General features: G+C 36.5%; 1 protein-coding gene and 1 long non-coding RNA gene across 4 annotated transcripts; one reads left to right on the forward strand and one right to left on the reverse strand.

Annotated features, from left to right (window-relative positions):
* Positions 1-873: 873 nt before the first annotated feature.
* Positions 874-3675, reverse strand: LOC135469262 (uncharacterized). The gene is made up of 3 exons (XR_010444303.1): positions 3117-3675; positions 2368-2437; positions 874-962 (listed from the first exon to the last, which is right to left on the reverse strand). It is a non-coding gene; the product is annotated as an uncharacterized LOC135469262 (long non-coding RNA).
* A 1207-nt stretch (positions 3676-4882) lies between these two features.
* LOC135467723 (CCR4-NOT transcription complex subunit 4-like) lies at positions 4883-23256 on the forward strand. Of its 3 annotated transcripts, none has more exons than XM_064745544.1 (20): positions 4883-4940; positions 7996-8060; positions 9845-9913; positions 10967-11032; positions 11812-11858; positions 12662-12751; positions 13077-13230; positions 13696-13860; positions 14183-14250; positions 14460-14561; positions 15558-15896; positions 16173-16426; positions 16814-16933; positions 17323-17565; positions 17949-18079; positions 18434-18578; positions 19261-19347; positions 20657-20758; positions 20988-21086; positions 21821-23255. In XM_064745544.1, the coding sequence occupies exons 2-20, from the start codon at positions 8034-8036 to the stop codon at positions 21829-21831; spliced, it is 2319 nt and encodes a 772-aa protein (XP_064601614.1). In that variant the 5' UTR covers positions 4883-4940; positions 7996-8033; the 3' UTR covers positions 21832-23255. The 3 variants fall into 3 exon arrangements, with proteins under 3 accessions (XP_064601614.1, XP_064601615.1, XP_064601616.1); XM_064745545.1 differs by having other exon boundaries at positions 13077-13224; XM_064745546.1 differs by lacking the exon at positions 19261-19347 and having other exon boundaries at positions 21821-23256.
* The last annotated feature ends 665 nt before the right edge of the window (positions 23257-23921 follow it).

Consider the following 23921-nt stretch of genomic DNA (forward strand, 5'->3'; position numbering starts at 1 on the left):
TTCCTCTCCACTCATACACAGGAAGGTCTAAAGCAACCTGCAGATGGTTGTGGGTTTCCCCACCCGGTTTGCTATTATCACAATGCTATGCTCTAAAGTGGCCTATCTCGTCATTCTTTACTTGATAAATATAGATCCACTCTCTGCTAAAACAGCTTCGTGACCCAGTTATCACAGAACCAACCAAATGGCAGAAATGCCTGGAGACAGAAAAAATCCATACACAAAATATTATTGGACGGTTTACGTGATGTGATCAAACTGAAAGTTGACAGACTTCACGAGAGTGCCAGGCAACCAAATGAATTACATGTACTGAACTGAAACGCAAGTTTTTCAGGTGGGCTGGTCAGGTAAATACAGTGAATTTGAACGAAAGTATGTTCACCACCTGGCAGTGGAAAGTCACTGTGCTTTTGTGCTGTTGATTGACTGGAAGTCCCAAGACAACAACAACAGCCGATCAATCAGTTCCTCCAAAATGTTAGAAAACTTATACTGTTATAATGTTCCTATCAGTCAGCAAGTGGCTAAACTTACTGCCAGTGGGTTTCCAGCGGAAAGTGTGATGGTAATTTAATCAGGCGACATAACTGCCTAAGTCTGGGTCAACATTCTTCGTAGGACAGCTGATGTGTAAGCCGTGTTTCAGTGGTTGACAAAACTTTTAAAGATTCAAAATCAAAAAAGATGTTAATCTTTTTCCATAGGATTTCCTTCATTATCATTTTTAAAAATTCCACCAAGTTTCTCTTGGAACTGAAGTAGCATTCTAAGTACCCTAGATAAAATGAATATACACTTTATCAGTAAGGGTAATTCTTCAACAGCACCATGTCAACCTAGAACAAATACAGTACACATGTACTTACTTTGCAAGGTGTTTCTTGCCTTGTCTGTGAACAGCCAGCATGCTGACTGTGTCAAACACTGGCCTTTGGTTACAAACAGTACAAGCAAACCTGAGAACACAGAAGTGATATTAATTATAAAGCATGCAACTGTCACAAATAATAAACCAAATTCTGCCCTGAAACTGTCAATTAAAAAAAAGGCAATTAATGACTTGAAATCCCTAAAGTGGTTTCATTTTCACAAAATCCGACAAATAAATCATATGATACATGTATACATGTAACCTGATAAATGCTATCTTATTAATAGATGTAACAAGTTAATTATTTATTTGTTTATGCCAGTATTGTGGCGATCAAGTCCTGAATACAAATAGCCTTTAAATAAAGCAAAATTTAAAAAAAGTGGTCAAATATGTGTACAATAAGCCCCTAAGTAGTTACATGGCAGTGCACAAAACAGTAAACATTATTATTATATCTCATGCAAATTTATCGTTGCCCCATTGGATAATATCATGCCATGTGGGGTTCAGCATTTCATGATGTTGCACGCTGTGATGTCATTAAAGAAACATATCACATTTATTTTTGGTCGCATCTTAGGTAGTCTCCCTTTGTGTTGTGCTACATCACATCTGCCGTCTGCCTTGAGAGTCGCTGTTCTGACAATACCTACGTTTCCTACCCTACCCATTCATGCATGGAAACGTAAATAAAGTCTTCAGTGATGGGTTATCAGGGATAATAAAACAATTTTCAGAATGAAACATAGTGTTTTGTCAACTCTCGACAGGTGATGTATCAACTTGAGCTGTGTGCTCGTTGTACGTCACCTGTCTCGAGCTGACCAATCACAATGTTCCACTCTAAAACATGCCATAACTGTATATTATCTACAAGTAGTTTTAAGTGACACGAACAGCTGGTCTGTTCTGCACCACATGGTAGCAACTTCTCTTTATTGACAACTATTAAAGGAAACATTCTGATAATAAATATCCTACATTCAATCTCTGGAAAATTAAAATATGTGTTACAGTAAGAAAAACAGTATAAAACACAAAAATTCTAGAAAGTGTCAAAGCTGTCAGCTTCAATAACATACATCAGATACTTGATTGCACATATCAGATCGCACAACACTCAACTATGAAGATTAATTGAGTTAAAATCTAGGTTTGATTTTGTCTAGGGGCAACTTTTACAAGTCTTCAGGATTCTCATAGCTTTTTCATACATCACCATAACCCATGGACAACGTCATAACTGAAAAAGTTATTCGAAATATGATACACAATTTTAGCGAATCCTGATTGTAATCTTCCAAACACCAATTATCATTTGCCGATTCTTAGCATGATCTCTCAACCAGCTAATAAGTAACGATTCTGTATGACCCCAGTTTACATGTAACAGCTTCATGTACTATTAAAACCATATTTTTGGGTACAAAAGAATCTGAGTGGGTTTATTAGGGCTACGCAGGTCATTACAAGCACGTTACATTTACCTGCCATTCCTCATCAAAAATGCTTCGTCTTCTGGAATACTTCTGCGAACAGCTCCTGTACTCTTCGCTTCTGTTTTTAATAAAAAACTTTACATTACAGATATCTTTAATCTTGTAGCATGCATTCATCAACTAACCTAACTTACATAACAACTGAGCTTTCATTTATTTATTTATTTGATTGGTGTTTTACACCGTACTCAAGAATATTTCGCCTATATGACGGCGGTCAGCATTATGGTGGGTGGAAAAAGGGCAGAGCCCGGGGGGAAAACTCACGACTATCCACAGGTTGTTCGCAGGCCTTCCCACGTACAACAATTAAGCTCTTATGTAAGTATACATACTGGATCCAGGACTAGATATCCCTCATTAAACATTTCCTCCTATTTTCCCAACTGAACTGAATTTTATTTTCTTTTTGCAAAAATGGCATGCATGGTATATAGTCTTAAAATTCTATGAAGTCTACACTACATCAAACTGGAAATGTTTGTAGGACGAATTGTCCAACAGTGTAAAGGTAACCTTAAGGGAATTGTTCACAGGTGAAATGTCCACAGGTAAAATGTCCTAGTGGGGGTATGTCCACAGGTAAAATGTCCTAGGAAGGGGTAATTATCCACAGGTGGAATGTCCTGGTGGGGGGGGGGGGGTCTCCACAGGTGAAATTTCCACATTTGCATATATCTGGTCTCTTGGACACAGCATGAGTATCAAGTGACGAAATATGTCATATTAATACTTACTCTAAGATTTCCCAGCAGATCTGGGTTGTCCCCATCTCTTTTAAAAGACATCTCCGATCATATACGTGCATGTAAATTCATATAAACATACTGGGCATTTCTAGGTGTTAAGGTGATGGTGTGTTGGAAAAGATCTAAAACAAAAAGAAAGATACAGATCAACTGCCAACGATATTACTTCAGTCACTTCAATGGAGGCATCCATATATTTACATTAAACTGGACACAGTTGTGAATTTTGTTGAGACACATTAAGTGTGTAGTTAATCCAGGTTCTTCATACATTTATTTAAAATCGAAAATGATTTCAAGGAAATACAAACTACATTTGTGACACTAACTCCATGCAGGTATTCTGTATGTCACAGGTCCACTTAAATCTGGCTAAACCACCACTATGGTAAGTGACCTAATATTACTTTTGGTGCTTAAGCTCACATTTTTTCAACAGGAATCATCCTACCTCCCAAACACATCTCAGAATACATTTCAATGATCAGCAGAACTCTCAGAATCAGGTTCCATATGCATCTGTGTCATGGGCAAAACCTTAGGTCCTTAACTGTGGACTGCTGGGTCATAAATATGATACCCAGATAAAACATATATTTTCAGCACAGTAGAAACTTTGTTTGATTTTATTTCATTTTCATTTCCAATATTTTCTTATCAATATAAATTCCTAGCACATGTATAAATGTAAGACTGTAAACACTAACAAACTCTTCTGCAAGATGTGAAAATCATTTGAAAACTAGAATTCCTTATTAAAACTTTGTTAAACATGCATATGTAATAAATTCACATGATTGATATTCTAAGAGTTTTTCCAACATGGAGTGAAAAAATAACGAGCCACCATCCCCTTCAATTTCAGTTAAGTATAATAACCTATTCAACAATCTGTTGCCATATTTAAATCCTTCTTTGTTGTTGATACACTGTGACTGATGCACACTATCTTAACCTGTGAACAACCCGTGTTGCAGTTTACAACTGACCTTTACAACTAACTTGCCATTAAACAATTAAATCACTACCATGATAGATCGTTCAAGCATTTTCTCCAGAATTTATAAACTGTATTTGATTTATTTGATCGGAGGTTTTACGCTGTACTAAAGAATATTTCACGTATACAATGGCGGCCAGCATTATGGTGGGAGGAAACCATTTATTTATTTTACTATATGACGGCGACCAGCAATTATGGCGAGAGGAAAAAGGGCGGAGAAACCCACCACCATCTGCAAGGTCCCTGGCAGCTAGACCTTCCCATCGAAGGCAGTCTGTTAACACATATTTTGTAACCTTGATAAAAAAAATATACCCGTTTACTACTGTGAACAGACACCCCTACGGAACTTTGTCATTTGGCCAAACTCAGTGAACACAAGGCCGACATGTAATGTATCATCGATTCATGCTCACGATGGCAGTTCGTTGACGTTCTTCTCATTTTCCGGTGTTTGACGAGTTGTTGTTGTTGAACATTCTCTGTTTTTTTTTACCCTTTAACCTGCATCGTTTCTTTGATATGGTGTTAACAGAATTCTTGCAATGTTATATGGCCAGCTTTAATTTAAGAAACCCAAAGTTTCGGACCTCATACAACCATTTATAACATGAAATGCATGCACATTCTTTCTATCAGAAATCGAAACGAGTTTTCCCTCAGCTGAATGTCAACGTGGTTGTAATATCGCGAGATTTCGTCACTGAACGAGAAACATCCGGGACACTTTGCGCGCAGGAATTGCGCAGACGAACTTCATTTGTGAAAACATATATTCGGTTGGGATTTAGAGAAAATTTCTCCTCTGTGTGAGTATTTATGATTCGTCATATGGCCTGGTTACACAGCAGAAATATTTAAGAATGTCTTATGTGCATGTTATCCAAAGATAATCGCAATGACGCCTTTAGAACTCTAGTTAGAGGACAGACAACAGAAGGACAGCTAACGAGACGAGTTCGACCCACTCCTCCATTTATCGCTGGAAGAATGCCAAGCCCAACTTATGACAGATGAAATATCATTTCCAGAAAACCTTTTCCGCAGTACATGTCATTGGTCTGAGGGGTTTGGAAATTATTTATGCATGATGACATCATTGTACAACACAGCGTTCGTTGTGGTCTTCGAAACTGACTTTATTAAAAAAAAAAAAATGAGAAAAATGGCTCTGCAAATCATAGGATGATCAGTTTTGGGGTCAGTGTTAATTTACCATCAGCTTGTCAGTTTTGCTACGTCCAGTCCAATGTTTTATATTAGTCCACTGCAAATATCAACAGGAGAATTAATGAGCATAGAGATGAGATCCTCATTATTTTAAGTGTTGTTTGTGGAGCAGTTGGGTAGATGTTGTTAAACATCTGGTTTCATTTTGAATTTCTGTCAGTTTTGAACCATGAATGAAGATGGAGTCAATATCTTTCCTCAAAATCTATGTGTAATGGTTGTGTGTGCAAGTTCAGCACAAGCAGGTTTTGTAAGGCTTGTTGGTGATTTAAAATATTGGTTCTAAAGCAGCAAATGTCCGTACCACCAAGCACAATTTTGGCCTCTGTCCTCAGCCATGATGTAGTTCTACCGTTCTAATGTCAAAATGCCTACATCCAGACCATGGATGAATCCAGCACAATATCTCATGTTTTTCTTTACTCTGGAAGCATTGCATCCTATCAATGTGCCTGTTTTTGTTAATACATATGGTTTATGGAGACGACAATTAACAATGGTTGCATTGGATAAACTAGTTCACATTAAACTTTCCATTGCTATTCATCAGCCAAAGAGACCAGCAGTGTAACATTGGACAGTATAACCTAACAAACCACTTGGGAGTTTCACACACAAATGAAATGAACATACCTATGTCAGCATCGTCCTTTTTGGATGAAAGATCATCTCCTGACTTAAGTTCTAAACATATATTATTCATTTATCTGATAAACCAAATTATTTGAACATCGGATGTCAGGAACAGAGGTTTGTATTTTTAAAAAAAATTTAGAACCATTTAAAAACTGCAACTCAAACCGCACTATCTTGAGTATAACAAAAGCCGAAACAGACTTGACTCAAAAGTCCAACGTTTTTAAAAGAAACCACCAATGCCATAATTTTTGCAGTAAATATTCCCTGCCCCCATTAATGTTATGTTAGTCTGTATACTACAATTAAAGAAATAGAATTAACAAGGTCCAAAACAAACCATTAATGTTGAACTGCCTTGCTTGACATCAATAATTATGTTATAATTAGCTATTATATATGGACGTGATTCTGTGCTTAACTCACCAGTCGGCAGTGAGTTGTTCATAAGAAAGACCATACTAGTGCTCCATTGGCGTTCAGAATGTCCAGATTTTAGTATAGATTTATGAGGATGAATTAGCCATCATAAATTTGAAGTTACAGTTCCCATTTTAATTAGCTCAGGTGAAGATTTAGCTTTTATTTTTTTTCTCAGAGAAAAAATGCACCGTTAATAATGTGGAATAAACAGAATTTATTCAAACAGATTTTGAATAAATCGATGTTATGTTGTTCCATGCTGGAATGGCATGTCTGAGTGCAAATTTAATAGTTGACAATCCTCTGTGTTTCACCTTCGTTTTAAATGACCTGTTGGGACATACATGTAGAACGTTCCAAATTCAAATGATATATAATGTAGTTGTGGCATTATTCCAATTATTAAGTGTTTTGTTATCACATTTCTGTTACAGTCTGCTAACTTAAACTATGAGTCTGCCTGAAGTTACACTAGCTTGCCAAGTATAATTAAGCAATTAATCTGAGGTTGACCTGTGGATTTCTAATGCCAGGTTGAGTCGACAAGTAATTTTGTAGCACTATATAATTACCGTGCTATAATGTAGATTACAGCAGTATATTTAATCTTCTTTTGTCTGCAAGTTGGTGGTGATGTGACAGAATTTAAGTACCTTGACCAGGTCTTGTGTCCATGTTTTAAGTAAATGTAAATACTGTTTTAGTGAAGATGATTTAAGGACACACCTTTTGTTGCGAAAAATTCATGGTTTATAAAACTGTTAATTTGCAGAATGCTGTATGCAAATGCATTGAACACATTTGCTACTAACACCTTTTCACCCAAGATGTAATACATGTACCTTGCTTTACACCCATACACTCCTACCAATACTTCTTTATGAACTATTGTTATTGAAGTATTACATGGATGAAATAATTGACTTAAATATTAGGGTCGCATCTGATTGAGTAATCGGTTACATGTTACTGACTTGGATTTGTTAAGTGTGCTGAACAGATTGAGCTTTTGCATGTATCCTGAGTTGTCTCATCTCTGAAGTCGTTCGGGTTGAATAGACTTTCATTACATACTGACCTCTGTGTGTCATACACCTTATTTAGAAGGACAGATATGGCACATTCTAGATCAAGACATTTGTTTGTACATTATAAGCTTATAGTTTTCTTGTGGTATTGGGATTTTGTGATGCATTGTAGATGTTTACATGTAATTAATCAAATCCATGCTGTGCATGAAGCTTTCTTCAAATACTAAATCTTTGGTTTATCTAGAGCCCTGGATGAATTTTGCTTATACCACATCATATTACACTGTTAAAAATTAAATTGGTTATTGCATTGAACCAAATTCATTGTTCACTTGTCACACTTTTGTTAAACTTCTTGATCAACATTCGATTTTGTTTAAGTATTTCATGTTAATAATAACGGTTGTAGAAGCCAACTGTCATTTCCATCCAGGTGGTCTTCTTTCCATTACTTTGTAGTTTGAATAATCCATGTATTGACAGTCACATTCAGGGTAAATGTGTGCATATATTTATGTTTATAACATGTTTTTATGTTTCACAGGAATTTTCTAGTTTGCTTTGTTCAAGCTGTACATCAAGATGTCAATTGGGGAAGAACAAGTTGAGGTGAGAGTCATGCCTTTTGAGCTATTTGAAAACAAATTGGTAGTATATAAAGTAAGTAAAAACTGAAAGTGCATCGGATATGCACCACATGTTAGTGGGATTAACCTCAAATTGATACAAAAGTATGAATTCATTTTGATCTTACTGCAACCATTTGTACATTTATGATAAAGTTTCTGATAGGGTTTGGAAACAGGAAGTAAAGTAAAACATTTATTTGAAAAGTTCATATACTAGTATGTACATACATTGATACTGATAACATTCCTTTAGATTCTTTGAAGGAGAACCCCAACACCTTTATTTTCATACTAAATGTTCCCTAAGCACAATATTTTTGCTAATGTAAACTATATTTAAAAGATATTATTTGAACTAGTCCCACTTAAAAAACCCCATTAAAGTGGGACCGTCTGCCTATCTTGTTTTACAACTAATATTTTGAAAGATACTGGAGTTGTATTTAATCCTGGAAAAGCATGTAGGGCCAACAGTGGAGTAACTGGGCGATACGATTTCCAGTTTTCTCTCACATACCGGCCACCATAGATGACGCAAACGTGCTCCCTTCTGGTTTGTCTGACGCGAATTGGACATCCATGGAATTATGGTAGCACCCTTGGAGAATTTGGTGCAGTTTCGCAGTCGACAGATTATCATTTTTTATAGCCAGGTCAAGTGATAAGCCTACTAGCTGTGACACGAGGATTCAGCCAGTTGCAGTGATAAGAACAGTCTGTCACTCAGCACCGGTGAAAGTAACAATTGAGCTAATCTTTCATGTTTTAAAAAACTATGACTGGCAAAATCAGTAAAGCTGCAATTATATTGAATGGAAACAGCGGATGGTAACACATAGAAATGCCAATTTTTTTCCCGTTACGGGCTTCAAAGTGCGCCATGCTGTAGGGTATCGCATGCACAGCGGCCCGTAGGAAATGTGTGAACTGAGCTGGAGGGCCTCGTGGCCACTGAAGGGCAAATGCTAGCAGCTCCCTACAGTTCGTGTCACAGCCTGCTGTTTCAGACAAGCAAGTAACTAAACAACTTAATTCTGGATTCCAGGAGTGAGAATCTGGACTTCTTTTCTTTGTTTGGCTATTTTGGGGTAATGGGGGATATAAGCCTTGTCCATCAGCTTTTTATTTTAGTAGGTAGGGCTGAATTGTGACTACAGTTAAGTCATCTGTAGTCAGAGGGGGTATTTTGATGAAATCTGTTCCACATTTTCCCAATCTGGGACTTATAGGCCACGTATGTAACTTTACAGCACCATGCGTTGTGTTACTGCAGTCGCAAAGCCACACGTTGGACATGGAATAATCTTGAAATTAGTTGTAAATATATAGCAATTTTCTCCTGTGATCTGTGTTGTACACATACAGAAGCATACCCGCAGGGAATAAACCATCGTGACGTCACAAGGTCAACAATGGCTCGGTTGTAGTGCAGTAGATTTTCTGATGTTTGATCAGCAAATTCTATCTTTTTTCTTCTGTTTTTGATGTTTTAAACGCTCAGAATGGATTCAGGAAATATAAAATTTGCAGTTTGGAAGGTCCAGTGCTGGGGTTCTACTTCAAGGTCTATGTATTCAGAGTTGCAAATAGTTTTGAGCAGTGCTAATATATCTTTGTAAATACTTGAATTTTGTGAAATAATTTTCATGCAAAAATTGCCTAATAACACATTTTCTTTCATAAGAATGGGCGATCTGCAGATATTTCATGGACATGATTTCCATTAAATACAATTTGGCTGTTGTTCTTTTGTCCTGTTTGTAGTGCCCTCTGTGCATGGAACCATTGGAGATGGATGACATTAACTTTTTTCCTTGCACATGTGGATACCAGGTATAGATTTAAAGTAGCAGTCTTCTGTCTTCCAATGAAAATTTATGCCGCATATGGAAAAGCAATCTTGCTTTCTTTTCAGTCAAAATTAATTCATGTTTAATACTCGAGAAGTATTGTACAAGTATCTGACATATTGTACTTTGTAATTTGTAATTTCTTGCCAGTCTCAAATAATCTAGACTTTTCAAGCCTTTTGTAATATATTTATATGCCTCAGGGACACGTTGTATATATGAACTGATATTCGGTTTCTAATATTGAGTGTAAAACACAGTTTTGTTGCTGGAAACTGCATAATATCAGTAAAAAAAAAGTCATTTTCAACAACAGAAATATAACTGTACTCAAATTGGATACTAAAAACAGAATCTTCAAAGTGCATGGCACATTAATTTTAAGGCAGCCTGTGTAGCTGTCACACTTCACGTTGTTGTTACAATGAAAACAAGCAGTCATACCAGATAAAAGAAAGTTAGTGTTCAACAGGCTTGACCCAAGTAATAAGGTCCAGGTACTGGACTGTGTGCAACAAGTAACTCATGTTTGATTTTACTCAATGTATGATGTGTTTAAATAATAGAGAAATAACTAGAGAAAGGTTTTTAATTAATTCTTTCACTGAAAACCACCTGTAAATGTTATATGTGTAAGTTACTGTTATCATTTTGGAAGTTCTTGTCTATACAGAAATATATAGGTAACTAGCCTACACAATACAACATAAAAATTCTCTTGGTTTGTAGAAAAGATTAAATTTGGATTCCACATTGGTCAGTAAAAATTTTTTAGTCTCAATTTAACCCCTGCTAGAAACTCAATTTTTGAATTTCCGTAAAATTTCGACTTCTATAAGTCTGTGTACCTATGCCAAACCACCTCAGTTTCTAAAACTGTTGATGCACCAAAAGAATTTTATTTTGTGTAGGGCTGTCTAATAATTTTAGCAAGGTGAGGTTAGGGCCAGCATACTAAAACAGTATGTAGAGAAGTTAAATCATTTAATTTTAGTGGAACTATTTTGTGAGTTGCTAATGTTCTGTTTGGTTTCAGATTTGCAGATTTTGTTGGCATAGAATAAGAACTGATGAAAATGGTCTGTGCCCAGCTTGCAGAAAGGTTAGTCAGGTTGTTCATATTCTGAACTGGCTCATTTATACAAGCCGTCAAGTTCACTTATACAGACAAAAGTGCTTTGCTAAATGTTGCATGGTCGTTTTGGGATTTCGGTCAAAAGCCATATTGGGGAAAGAGGGTAGGTTTTCTTTATCATCTTGTGCAAAATTCACACAGCAAAAAAGCAAGATAAGTCAGGGTATTGAATTTACGAGATTTAATGGTGACATATTACATAACCAAATTCTTCAACCTTTTTAACCGCCCATGCAACCAATATTTTTGAAACATTCTGAAAGAATTATGGTTTGTAGAGAAATAACATGCACAGTCTTATGAAGCTTGCATCATTAGTGACACAAAGAAATCATTTTTGGCTTCATTTTGCTAATACATGTTTGCATAAATTGCAGGGAAAAGAGTGCTTTAATGGTTTAAAAGTTGAAATTTACAGTACATATATTAATAAAACCACTATCTACATGGCAGATTTATTTGTAAGTCCTTTAAACATTACAGTTGTTCAAATGCAGGTTGTGGCTAATTTTGTGAAATGATTTACGGTCTGCTACCTGGATGTTAATTCGAGAAAGCTGTATGATTTTGATCATTACAGAAGGCATGGATAACATTGACCTCATGATAAGCCTTTGGACTAGTAACATAGCCAGTGTGTTGATTAATAGTGACATACATATAGGTATTGAATATTTTTGTCCGTGGCAAAAAACATCAATCAAATAAATAGCATCTCTCGGTGTTTCATTTCTAAATGTCCACAGCAATACCAAGAAGACCCAGCAGAGTTCAAACCACTTACAGAGGATGAGTAAGTAGTAAACTTACTAATATTATTAGAGATTCTAATCTGCTTTCATATTAACACACATTTGTACAAGAGTGTACCAATTTCTGTTGTATAAAGAACTGCAAAATAGTAGCTGTTGAATTGAGTGATTATGTTCTTGCATATCTTTTCCTTAGGTTTCGTCATAACTAATCACGTCATTGGGAATCCTGTCCTTAAAAAATCTGATGACAGTTATCGTAAAATCTGTACATTAGGAGAAAAGGTTTCTGAAGAAAGTATTAAGGCGTTGGTGTTTTACCATTTGTACAACTGTGGCTGAATGCTTATGTATTCACTACTGTCTGTTTGTCCATAACTGGAAAATCTTAAGAATCCTTAATAAACTTGGATTTGTCTATTGTAAATGAATATCAAACATTGTTTTTGTGATCTTTATGTGGTCAGAATTTATGTTTGTCTTGCTAACAAATGCCAGTAGCTGCCTAGTCAAATTTAGTGAAGGATTCGTCAGTGGGCCCCCCAAGTATGTAATGATATTTGACCTTCTCAGGTAAGAGGTCATATCTAGCTTGAAACCATGTGCCCAAACGACTTCATCCATTGATTCTCTTGTGGGGTCCCCCTTTCCTGATTAAATTGTGATCAGCACAAATGAGCGTTGCTCTACTTACTTGGGTTTTAAAATATATATCTTGTCAGTAATGATTCCAACCTTTCTCATTAGATGAGCCTAGTGAATAATCTGCAGAACCGAAGAGTTTCGGTTATGATAGCTGGAACAAATGAAATAAGGACACTGCACAATTGTATGCTTTGTACAGGCTACAGAGGATAAAGAAGGAAAGGCGCCAGAAAGATTTGCAAAGAAAGCAGAAAGCTGCTGAAAACAGGAAACACCTGGCTAATGTTCGGTAAGCTTGATTCTGTGTCGATAATACCACAGTGCCATGTTTTCATGAAAAGTAAACCCAACTGTTGACATCATGGTTAAATTTTTCTTACACGCTCTGTCAGTCAGTGATCAGATAAATACATTTGTAAATATACTTGTATGTGTTGTCTTTTACAACTATGCTGTTGGTACTGGATGTCTCAAAAGACTATGCAGTTGTTCATATATTTTAGGGGTTTTTGGATGTGTTTGTAGAAATTAGCAAGAAATAAATATATTTTCTTATGCTTCTGTTATCTTTACATGTATGGTATGATCTACTGAATGAACTTATATGATTGCAGGGTTGTACAAAAAAATTTGGTGTTTGTGGTGGGACTGTCGCAAAGATTGGCAGAGCCTGATGTCCTAAAGAAGCATGAGTACTTTGGGAAGTTTGGTAAAATCCACAAAGTGGTCATCAATCAAAGTACTTCATATGCTGGATCACAGGTACATGTATGTGTTCTCCAGAAAAACTTTTTTGTTTCCTTTGGTATAGTTTTAGTTCTTTTATTATTATTATAATTATTCCTTTTGCACACATTATTACTTGCTATTTTGAATTCTGCATCTTAAGGCTAATTTGAACTTTTATTTAATTTTACTTTTATGAAATTTGATTTTCTACTCAAGATGGAAATATTCTTTGGTTATTTTCTTATACTGTCATTTTGCAATAGATGTGCATTTTGTTGAATGTACTTCATCTATGAGTCAAGAAAATTTCCAGTTAGAGTATTTGAGATACAATTTACTCAGGGCTCCACTGTAGCTTTAAGTGAACATTTTCAGATGCCTGTTTCAAGTGAGGAGCTTTTCCTATGAAGATTACAACTTTCTTACATATATAAAGTTGAACATGATCTCAAAAGTAAAACTGCCTTGTGAGCATTATCCATTGTGTATGCCTCTGTGTTACAGGGTCCAAGTGCTAGCGCGTATGTGACTTACCACAAACCAGAAGATGCTCTGAGGGCTATTCTAGCTGTTAACAATGTCCATATCGATGGCAGGACATTGAAGGCTTCACTTGGAACAACAAAGTACTGCAGTCATTTCCTCAGAGGTGCTCAGTGCCCTAAGGGGGTAAGATTAGATATGCCCATGTTTAAATTAATGCATTTTTTGAGTTCATATGGGTTCAGAAAAGAGTGGATAATGTTATGTGTTGTGAACATAGCTGAGATCCTGGACCTTCCTTACATTTGCAGACGTATTGTCTGCTTTTCTACCAAGAACAAAATTTTGCTTTTTAATCTACAACAGCACAGTAATGAAATTATCATGAAATTGTGTTTTGTAACATAGCTGTCTGTTTTATTTTATATGTAAATAAATGTAAATCAGTAGGAGGAATCTTTTGTGTTGAATAATGGGAACTGAAAATTTGCTTTTGTATGCTTTGCAGGACTGTATGTATCTGCATGAACTTGGTGAAGAAGCAGCAAGTTTCACCAAAGAACAAATGCAGTTGGGGTACGTCTCATCATGTAAAGTTTTCAATGTTTTCCAGGCTTTGTCTGAGAACTAAATGAGCCTGGTGAATTGAAGAAGAATTTAAATTTGATACATTATGTTGTTGTTGTCGTTTTTTGTTTCTTTTTTCATGAAGTTGCCTGATGAAAAAGTATCACAGTTACCATGTGTCCATATGTCAGTATATTTCTGTGTTATTTTTGCTGCAGGAAGCATCAAGAATATGAACAAAAACTTCTTGAGGGCTTTATGAATAACCAGAATTCAGCAAATAACCAACTGCATGTTGCAGTGAAGTCTGGCAGTTCCAAGTGAGTATTCATTTTGGTGATTGCCCGTATGTCTTCTAAGGTTTAGGACACGAATATTAGTAGTGCTGAAAGGAAAGAATTACATTTATCTCCCAGTTTTTAGAAAGGTAAAGATATCAATATGTTGTTCATTAGATGGACTAACCATGTGAAAACAAACAAACTAAATATTCCTGCTACATTTACATATATATGAGCTAAAAAGAGCAGACAAGGTGTCACAAAAATTAGAAGAATAAGGGCAATGCAGCAACAGCTATCTCTGACCAACTTCGGTGAGCAATGTTATATTGATTTATCATATTATCCTGAATCTAATACCAGTCAAATCTTTTTGTGCTAGAATGAGTGGCCTTGTTTCAGACCTCAGCAATATCCTTTTCATGATTAACTTTCAGGGCCAAATTCTTTACTTAAAACTTGACCCCCATTGTATATGTATTGTTGAATAACCTGTAAAAAAACCTTTACAATCTTGGTCTGATGCTCAATCTGGACTTTTTTTTGCCTCACTCAGTAAGCAGTGGCAGGGTAGTGAATGTGTCCATAAACTTGTTGTTAATTAGGAACAAGAAAAATCAATAAAATATGTAATTTTTACACGTCCAGCAATAGTTGTAAACATAAAACACAGGCTCATTCTTAAGATACTTACCTCATATCCACTAGATTCTATGATTTAATGAATTAAATGCTAATGTCTAATTTCACATGAACAGTACAAATATGTATTTGAACCAGATCCTAATAAATAATGAACTATTGGGTGGTGTCAGAGATTTTTAACAGCAGGCTGCTACGCAGTTTTTTTAGACTGTATGACAGTTCAAATTTAGGTATGAAATTGTTGGTCAGATGCATCAATTGAACAATCCCAGCTTGAGCTGCTGCTACTACTCTCCAGTTGGCTGTCTGTATACATGTAGCTGATCTGGTGTATGTGTGTTCAGTGTTGTCTTTGGATATGCCATGAAAAACCTCCTCTTCTATTGACAGGAAGCGGAATACATCACCCCTAACCTTACCCCAGTCACACCAGCAGCACAATTCCCAATTAGAAAACGGTTCCCCTCCCAGCGACCCCACTCCCCCACCCACCAGCCAGATGGCACCACACGTACAGACTCCTAGTAATTCCGGTCAGGATGCTTGGCCGTCGTTACAACCAGGAGGGAGCAAGGGGGAGTCGAGAGGAGACAAACCTGTAGCTAGTGGTAATAAGGTAGCAAACTCAGCTGTGACAAACCATAATCCCCGCTCAGTCACACCCACTGGCAACAACAGAGCCCCAGGAAACCACAGGCACAAATCTTCATCCAGTGATACACAACAGCAGTAAGTCCCCTAGCTCTCTCTCCTGACCTTTGCACTTGACTCTTGCATGCGTGATTGTGCTTGATACAGAAACCTATATCCCTGTTTTATTCAGCTTTGGTATACATTTGTGATTGTGAAAATGTTGAATGTAACTCAATATTTTATGTATGAAAACAGCCATCATTCAATGACAATTTAAGAAGTTGGTTTCTGATGGATTCTAGTAGGAGCGACACATACTTCAAGCCCCATCAGATCCATCCACATTTATTTTAAATGCTGTTTTTCCTTCAGCACCCCAAATGACTCTGCAGTGACAACAGAGACGGAAGCACCTCGGCCTATACCAGCAACTGTTCACAATTCCCAACACTCCCCAATACACATACCCCCACAGATTGGCCATACGTATAACTCTATACCAGCCACAGCCAATCGCCGGTCACTGGTATTTGATAATAATAATACCGACAGTCTTTCCTTGTTCAGTGGTAATGGGTTTCCAACAGTGAGGACCCCCAAACCTCCAGCCCAGCCACCAACGACAGGTTAGAAAATTCAGTGACATACATGGAGATAAAATTATCTATTAATCTGTAATTCTGAGCTATAAAGTTAAATTTGTGTACTCTTTCTGTTAGAACAAAACAAATCCTTGATCAGTGAGGTAACTTGTTCATAAACAGCTATCTGAATTCTGAAACTTGTGTAGTTTATAAAAACATACAATGGCTTGACTGACTACTCGTGATATAATATACCGGAAAATAGTAGTGTTAATATTAACAAAATTAACAAAATCAAGGTAACAAAAGTTGGATCTTTGAGCTTGAATTTGGCATACGAAACTCAAAGTGAAAATCTTGATGTGGTCATGAAAATATGTTCAGCTGTGCTCACCTTTGTGTACATGTGTTTTTATTTTATTTTTTCAGTGCCAGAAACTCTTCCCAGCACAGAGATACCAGAAACAATTCCTGTTTCTACAACAACAGACTGGCAGGCTGCTTTCGGTTTTTCGTCAAAAACTAAAGATATTCAAGATGATGATCTAGGTTTGTAGTTTTCAGTGGTTGAATCGATTATGGTTTTCCACATTTTAAAATAATTCACTGAGGTACCTTTTTAAGAATAATTCAGAGACTGTTATATCAGTCTTTAGTTCATTTCTGTGCTGTAAATTTGTGAGGTATTTATTCTGTCAATAGTAAATATATTGGGATCTTGCGGATCCTGCTGTTTCTATGTTGTGAATTTGTGTAAAGTGGAAGAAGTAATTATTCTTATATAACAATGTATTTTGTTGGTATTATGCTGGTCATTTAGTGAAAGAAATTCTCATTCTGACAACAACAGATATGTTGGAATCTAGATTTCTTGGATATCCTATGTACATCATTCTTTTATGTCTACGTTTTATATCATATTTTGTTGTTTTTGCCAGGCTTTGATCCTTGGGATGAGTCTTCTAAGGCTTTAGCGGATCTAATGGAAAAAGAGAATGGACCAAATCTTGTAGGGCACTCCAGCAGTAATCCCCACATGTCCCCACGGCAAATGTCAGGCCAACACAATCACATGAACCAAATGTCTGGAGGACTTAGCATTCCCCCTGGCTTCTCTTTAAGCTACCTAAACCATCACCAGAACCCCTTACAACAACAACAACAACAGATGATGAGGCCAGGTCAGTTCTCTTCTCAGTTAGACCATGTTGTCTAGGCTTTTTTTTCCCAGATGTTAATCAAAACATTCTGATTTGCATTGATTTACGCACCTATCTCATGATTTGATCTGGAAGCCAGTGTGGCCAAGTGGTTAAGCTGCTATTGCAGCCTTTCATCAATGCAGTTACTACCAGTCAAATTGCTACATAAATCATTATTATAATGTCTTAATTTTAAGTATGTCTTTGTGTTTTGGGCTTTTTCTGATATTGATGGCGATAGTGTGTGTTTTGACATCAAATCTAGAAGTTTTCAAATTTTGTTCTGTGGTCAAATTATTCAGATTAAGATTGTTTTCATGTTACAAGTGTAAATGTAAATGTGAGTGTTTGGCTTCTTGCAGATTTGACTGGCAGCAGAATGATGGGGCTGATGAACTTCCCACGCTCAAGCATGGCTCCAATGCAAAGCACTTACCCCGACAGAATGGCAGACAAGTCTTTACACAAAGATCCCATGCAGAATCATATGCAGGTTAGTCTTCATATGTCTAGTTAAATTTAGTATTCTCCTGTAACAGGTGGGCACTTACGACTTTTGTATTTCCAAAATAGTAATGAAGCCATTAGCGACATGGCTTTTTTTTAAAAATACATTTATATCTGTAAAAATTTCTAGTGCAAGAACACCGACAAAGTCGTGTATACTGTAGACCATCATGTTCCCTGTTATATTAATAAATGTCTCGGTGTTTTGCATGTAACTTGAATAAGATTGTTCAGTATTTAGCAAGATGCAGGGGGAATCCAGTGTAAATCAAGTGAATCCATACATACTCTATAAATCACTGATAAAGTTGATGTTACACATTCCTTTATCAAATAACAGCAGGACGCCTTTAACATGAAGGATTGGCAGGATGGTTTACGTGCTCTTCTTCCAAACATCAACATCAGCTTTGGAGGTGCTCCTCAACAAAGCTCAGTACCGACGGCTCAGACGCAAAAACAGCCCCAGACTCAAACACAGAAAAGTGAGTAAATACAAGAACGTTGCACTTTTACAAGAAATTTAGCCACCTGTTATTAAGAAATTTTGTTTCTTTGCTCACATGGTCTAAGCCTGTTTTTATTTGCTTCAAATGCCTTCTGTGTTGAACAATTTAGCAACATTCTGATGTGAACAGTGTTGGATTTTTTTTCTGTTCTGCATCAGTTCTATGTGACACTGAGCTTGAGTACCACTCATTTATGTTTTGGATAATATGTACAGCAAACGTTTCCTTCCGTTGCTTACATCTGGTGTAGTCTTTGTTTGTGGATGGGCAAAATGGACATTTCAAGATGGTCAAGTGAGTTTTGATACATCCCTGTGCGCAGAAGAGAACAACAGAAATAGAGATACATGATACATAGCTTAAGCAGAAATTTTAAAATGAAAACCCATGTATAACAAAGCATGCAGTTATTTTTTTTTTTCAGTGCTATTTTTTTCTTTTTTAAACTTTATTTCTGTTTTGTCCTGTTTGAAATATTATGTTGTTTCCATGTTGCTTTGCTCCATGCATGTGGTTTTCTGTTTTCCTGCGGCATTGTTTAATCCTTGAAGGTATAAACATGCTATGGTAAATCTTCATAACCAAAAAAACTAAAGTCACACCTAGGCCGTTGAGAGGTGTTAAGAGGGCTTTTCTCTCTGTTTCTGTTACATAACAGATTGGTCTTGTGGCAACACACAACAGAAAAATACGTCGTGGATGGCCAATGACCCAGCAATAGTTACATCAGGAAGTATTCCAGATAGTGAGTAGTGTGCTCCTGACACTCCGCAGCAGTTGTACTGGTTCCAGTCCTAGCACTTCTCTCCCTTCATATATCACTTTTTCAGGCTTCTGCACCTTACAATATTCATTATGTCATTCTGTGTGTTGTTAAATCTAGTTGATTTGGTTGTGTAAATGTATACACCAGTGTGCAGACTAACCCACACAGGGCTTTGGTGGCCTGTCCAGCTTAAAGGAGAAGAAAACTTTAAAAAAAAATGACACTATAGACTGAAAAGATTTTTTTTTCAGTCTGGTGGTGCATGCTGCATAATTTTGAGATTTTTCCTCGCCATACACGTAAAGCCTGAAAACGGCAAAACTTGCATAAATCGCTGAGCCTATTGCATCCTCCATCTTTAACATCCTAACTTATGCTGGGGGTGTGTTGCCTCTCAACCAATGAGAGTCGTTCAAACTGCCGGCTTGTTTGTGTAAACTCAAAACCTACGTCCAACATTCTGGTTTACTGATTGTCAAGTGAAAAACGAACTGTAGTGTCCGCTACCTTCTGGGAAAAAGAGCTCTACCGGAAATGTACGTACTTCACTTTGGCGTTTTCAGACGGCAATTCTCTTCCTAACACAGAAAACTTCAGGACTAGTTCTTAGGCAAAATGGAGTCGCCCACAGTGGATTTTGGTGCTGACTTTATCTATAGTTTATCAACTTGAGGTACATATTAGAATTTTTTTTATGGCATGCACCTGCGAGGAAATGCATACTCTTTTCAATGGTATTTGATTGATATTTAAATTTTCTTCTCCTTTAAATACTCTCCTCACTCCAGATAATCAGACCCCGGCTTCTGAACGTGGCAGGCTCACTGATTCAGACACAGATTTATGCCTGCAGGCAGAATTCATCAGTAACATGGATAATGAAATAAAATGAATAACTTACATATATACATAAGTGAAAAATCTACATGGCTTCATTGCACTATAGTGTGTCATGATACAGTTATATATATCTGTGTGTGCTTACTGTATTCTGTGCAGCACATGTTGCTGATATAAATTTATCTGTCATTCAATGCTATTGGCTTTTCAGTTTTTATTAAAATGTGTAGTCTATTTTTTTTTTTGCCATGGGCAAATTGTACTCCTTACCACAGTGGTTTGTGAATAGCGTATAGATTTCCTGTTCCCAGGATAATTTATCTATCGGACCAGTGAGAATATTTGTTTTCATTGATAAATTCAGAGATGCTTCCTATTGTCACCCTTGAAATACCATTCGTGCATGTACACATTCCTAATATATTCCTTCCTGCTTTTGTTTTTTTAGAAAGTCCTCCTTATTGGCTGAAATCCATACATCACCTGACTGATTACGAGGCCCCTTCAAATAACCACAGACTTCCATTTGTTCAACAGTTTCCTTTCGGAGGTAATTATGGCATTTATTTTTTATGCTTGATTTTTCTTTTGTTATTGATTTAATATTTTTGTATGTTTCATTTGTATTTATATCTGATGCAGTGTATATATTTTTCAAGTCTTACAGTCTTGCTTATTTTAGTTTTTTGTCAGTTTTTTTTGGACTATATAAAAACAGCTCACAGGGGCAGAATGTGTAATTCTCAGTTCCAGTATTTATAAGAGACTTTTGTATTTAGGACCGACTTGGCCACCACAGACAAGCAATCCTCCTCCTGGCTTCCAGACTTTAAGACCCCCAACACAGCAGGCCGACTCCCACACAATTGCTGCCGAAAGTAAGTCGAGATACAGTTATTTGTCCTTGGTTACCCAGGACTGTAAACACAATTTTAAGTGGTGCAGTGAAAAACTTCAGTGTTAATTCCTGTATGAACATAACTATTCCATCTTTGGAATTCCATAATTGGAAACTTGCCATTGATTGTCAAAGTTGGTGTGTGAAAGGATATAGTATAAATTGTATGAGCTACTCGATTGTAGTTTAAGTTGTAGATGGCTTTCTCTTTTTTTATTGGTACATTTCGATGTCATAAAGGAACTTTCAGTGGAAAAAAATTGGAATAATATGCTTATTCTGAACACATCAGTTACCACCTTAATATTGTCCTCCTATAACAGGGCTAACATCATACAAGTGAAGATTGCTTGACTCATGGAAAATGCCTGTCATATAAATAAATCAAATGTCTTTTTGATTGCCATGCAGTGTTAGGGTATTATTATATACTAGTTGAAAAATTAATAGATCAAAACAAATAAGTTTCATGTGAGTTTGTTACTTAAGCATAAATGCCTTGAACATTAAACCTGTTTGAAGTTAACACATTGTATTCTCTAAATCCTTAAATGTAAAAATAAAGAAATATTTTGAGCTAGATCATGGATATTTAACGAGCGTCAAATCTAGAAATTTGTCTGACCCATAACTTTAAGAACAGGAATTTTGTTACATTTGCCTTTAGTTGTCCAGTTGGTGAACCACAAATCTGTTCTCTTCTCTTTCTTCCAGGTCTTCAGTAGAGCTGACAGATGCAGTCCATAGCAGATTAGACAATTTTCAATTAGCCAAGCGTTTACCCTTGTCTTGAATTTTTTCAGTCATTTTGTGGTGTTGTGTATGATGACAGAAGCCTTCAGGAACATTTGTATTTCATCTTATGGTTTACTCACAAATTACCAACTATATAAAACATACCCAAGTAATCCAGATAGGTAACATCAGCCTGAAAAGTGGGGCAGTAATAAATGATGATTAAGACAGCATGAGATGATGAGGCATTGAAGAGTCAGCCAGCTGAGAAAATATACAACAAAAGTGCTGATGATGATACGATTATTTTGAGATAAGAGGGAAGGTTATTTGTCTTGTTTTTGGGCACAGCTGTAAGCTTCTGTCATCCAGCACACACACTTTGTTTTATCAGAATAGTCATATACTACTCTTTGCTTCTATTGTGGCTATTTCAAGTTTCTATATTTTGTGTGAAGTCCAAGTACATTTCATTGATATCAAACAGAATGTATGTGGCCCTGGACCATGTGGCATCAGTCCTCTTCTGTAGCTGTAACATGTATTAACTGACACTACACACAAGTAATTTGTTCAAACATCACTTTCATGTTAGTCTTTTGTGTTCAAAGTTCTTGTTAATTTAACTTGCAGAGCACAAAGGACAGCAGTTCAGGTTCAGCTAATTTGTATTTGACAATGCACACTTGTCTGTCTTATTTTTTTGTGTCTTGCACTGATTGCAGGATTATGTTTCATTTTATTCAGCTATAGCAGTTTGATTGAAGTCTTCTAGTGTGTTCTCTTCCAAATAGTGTAATAACAGTATTCATGGAATATTTCTAATCTGCTGTTATTGTGCTTAATTTCATCTGTATCTTGATTGAGAGGAATTGAATAATTACATAGCTTGCATGATGCATTGATTGGAGAGCAGCCTATGGAATTTGCAATAGGCAAGTTTCCCTGTTGAGTACATAATATGTCTTCTGTTGGTAAAGTGTGCAGAGGTGATTAGTGATGCACTGGTGTGATATTACTTCCAAGTCAGTCACTTATGGTGTGCTTGGCACCTACACAATTCATATTCCAGACAAATGAGTGAGCCACATGGTCTTCATAACATGGGTCTGGGATTATTTCTGAGGTAAACTTCTACAATAAACTCTTTAAATACGAATTAAATGTTACTTTTAATACAACTTTATAACCTGGAGCTGGTTGGAGTATATTGGATGGGAGAGTCTTGATTGACCAAGACATTGAAATCTTATGTTGGGGTTAAGAGTCTGTGACAACGGGGCTGTCTGACACCAGAGCAGAGTCTGAACTATGTGCTAACCCTATTATTTATGAAACTCTTTATTGAAAATTACATCGTAACGATGCTGTCTATAACATTACAGTGGTGGTCTTTAGCCAATAAAAGCTACTGACATGGCTACATGTTATCTCAGTGTTTTCTTGTTTTATACTTAATAGCAGACATTCCTAGATGTTGAATTGTTGATTTTGTGAGACAAAGGTTGGTGGTTTACTCCTGACACTCACAGTCTCCTCCACCCACAAACCTGATCACTGTCCTGTCGCTGAAACATTCTTGAGCATGGCGTCAAGTACCTATGAAACTATCTGTGAGACAACATTCAAGTCTATATTAGCCATAAATGGTATACCCCTTATAAAAATAGTAGACCGTATACATTCAGGATCGGTGTTTGCTTGATTGTAGAGTTTGTCTTTGGTGTGCAAGACAAATTTGAGGTTGCATGATCATGCAATATTGATCTAAAAATAACAGGACAAGGAGAAGTATGCTGAGAGATTTCATTGGATCATCCAGTTAAGACTAAAGTGTAACTCAACTAGTACTTCACTGAAGTGCTGGATACAGTCAAGGAATCTTCTGTAGCAAAGAATGTGATTTCCTGATGGAAGAAGCAAGACATTGCTCATGAGCAAAATGCACTGCACCAACCACAAGGTCCACAAGATGCAGGTTGAATCCTGGCATTGGATGGGGAATTTGTTGATTCATCTGGTTGGTATAGGCGCATTGTTGCAATCGTTTGGACTCGTGTCACATGTGGGAAGTTTCCAG

Source organism: Liolophura sinensis, chromosome 6 (assembly GCF_032854445.1).
Source record: "Liolophura sinensis isolate JHLJ2023 chromosome 6, CUHK_Ljap_v2, whole genome shotgun sequence".
NCBI classification, from domain to species: Eukaryota; Metazoa; Mollusca; class Polyplacophora; order Chitonida; family Chitonidae; genus Liolophura; species Liolophura sinensis.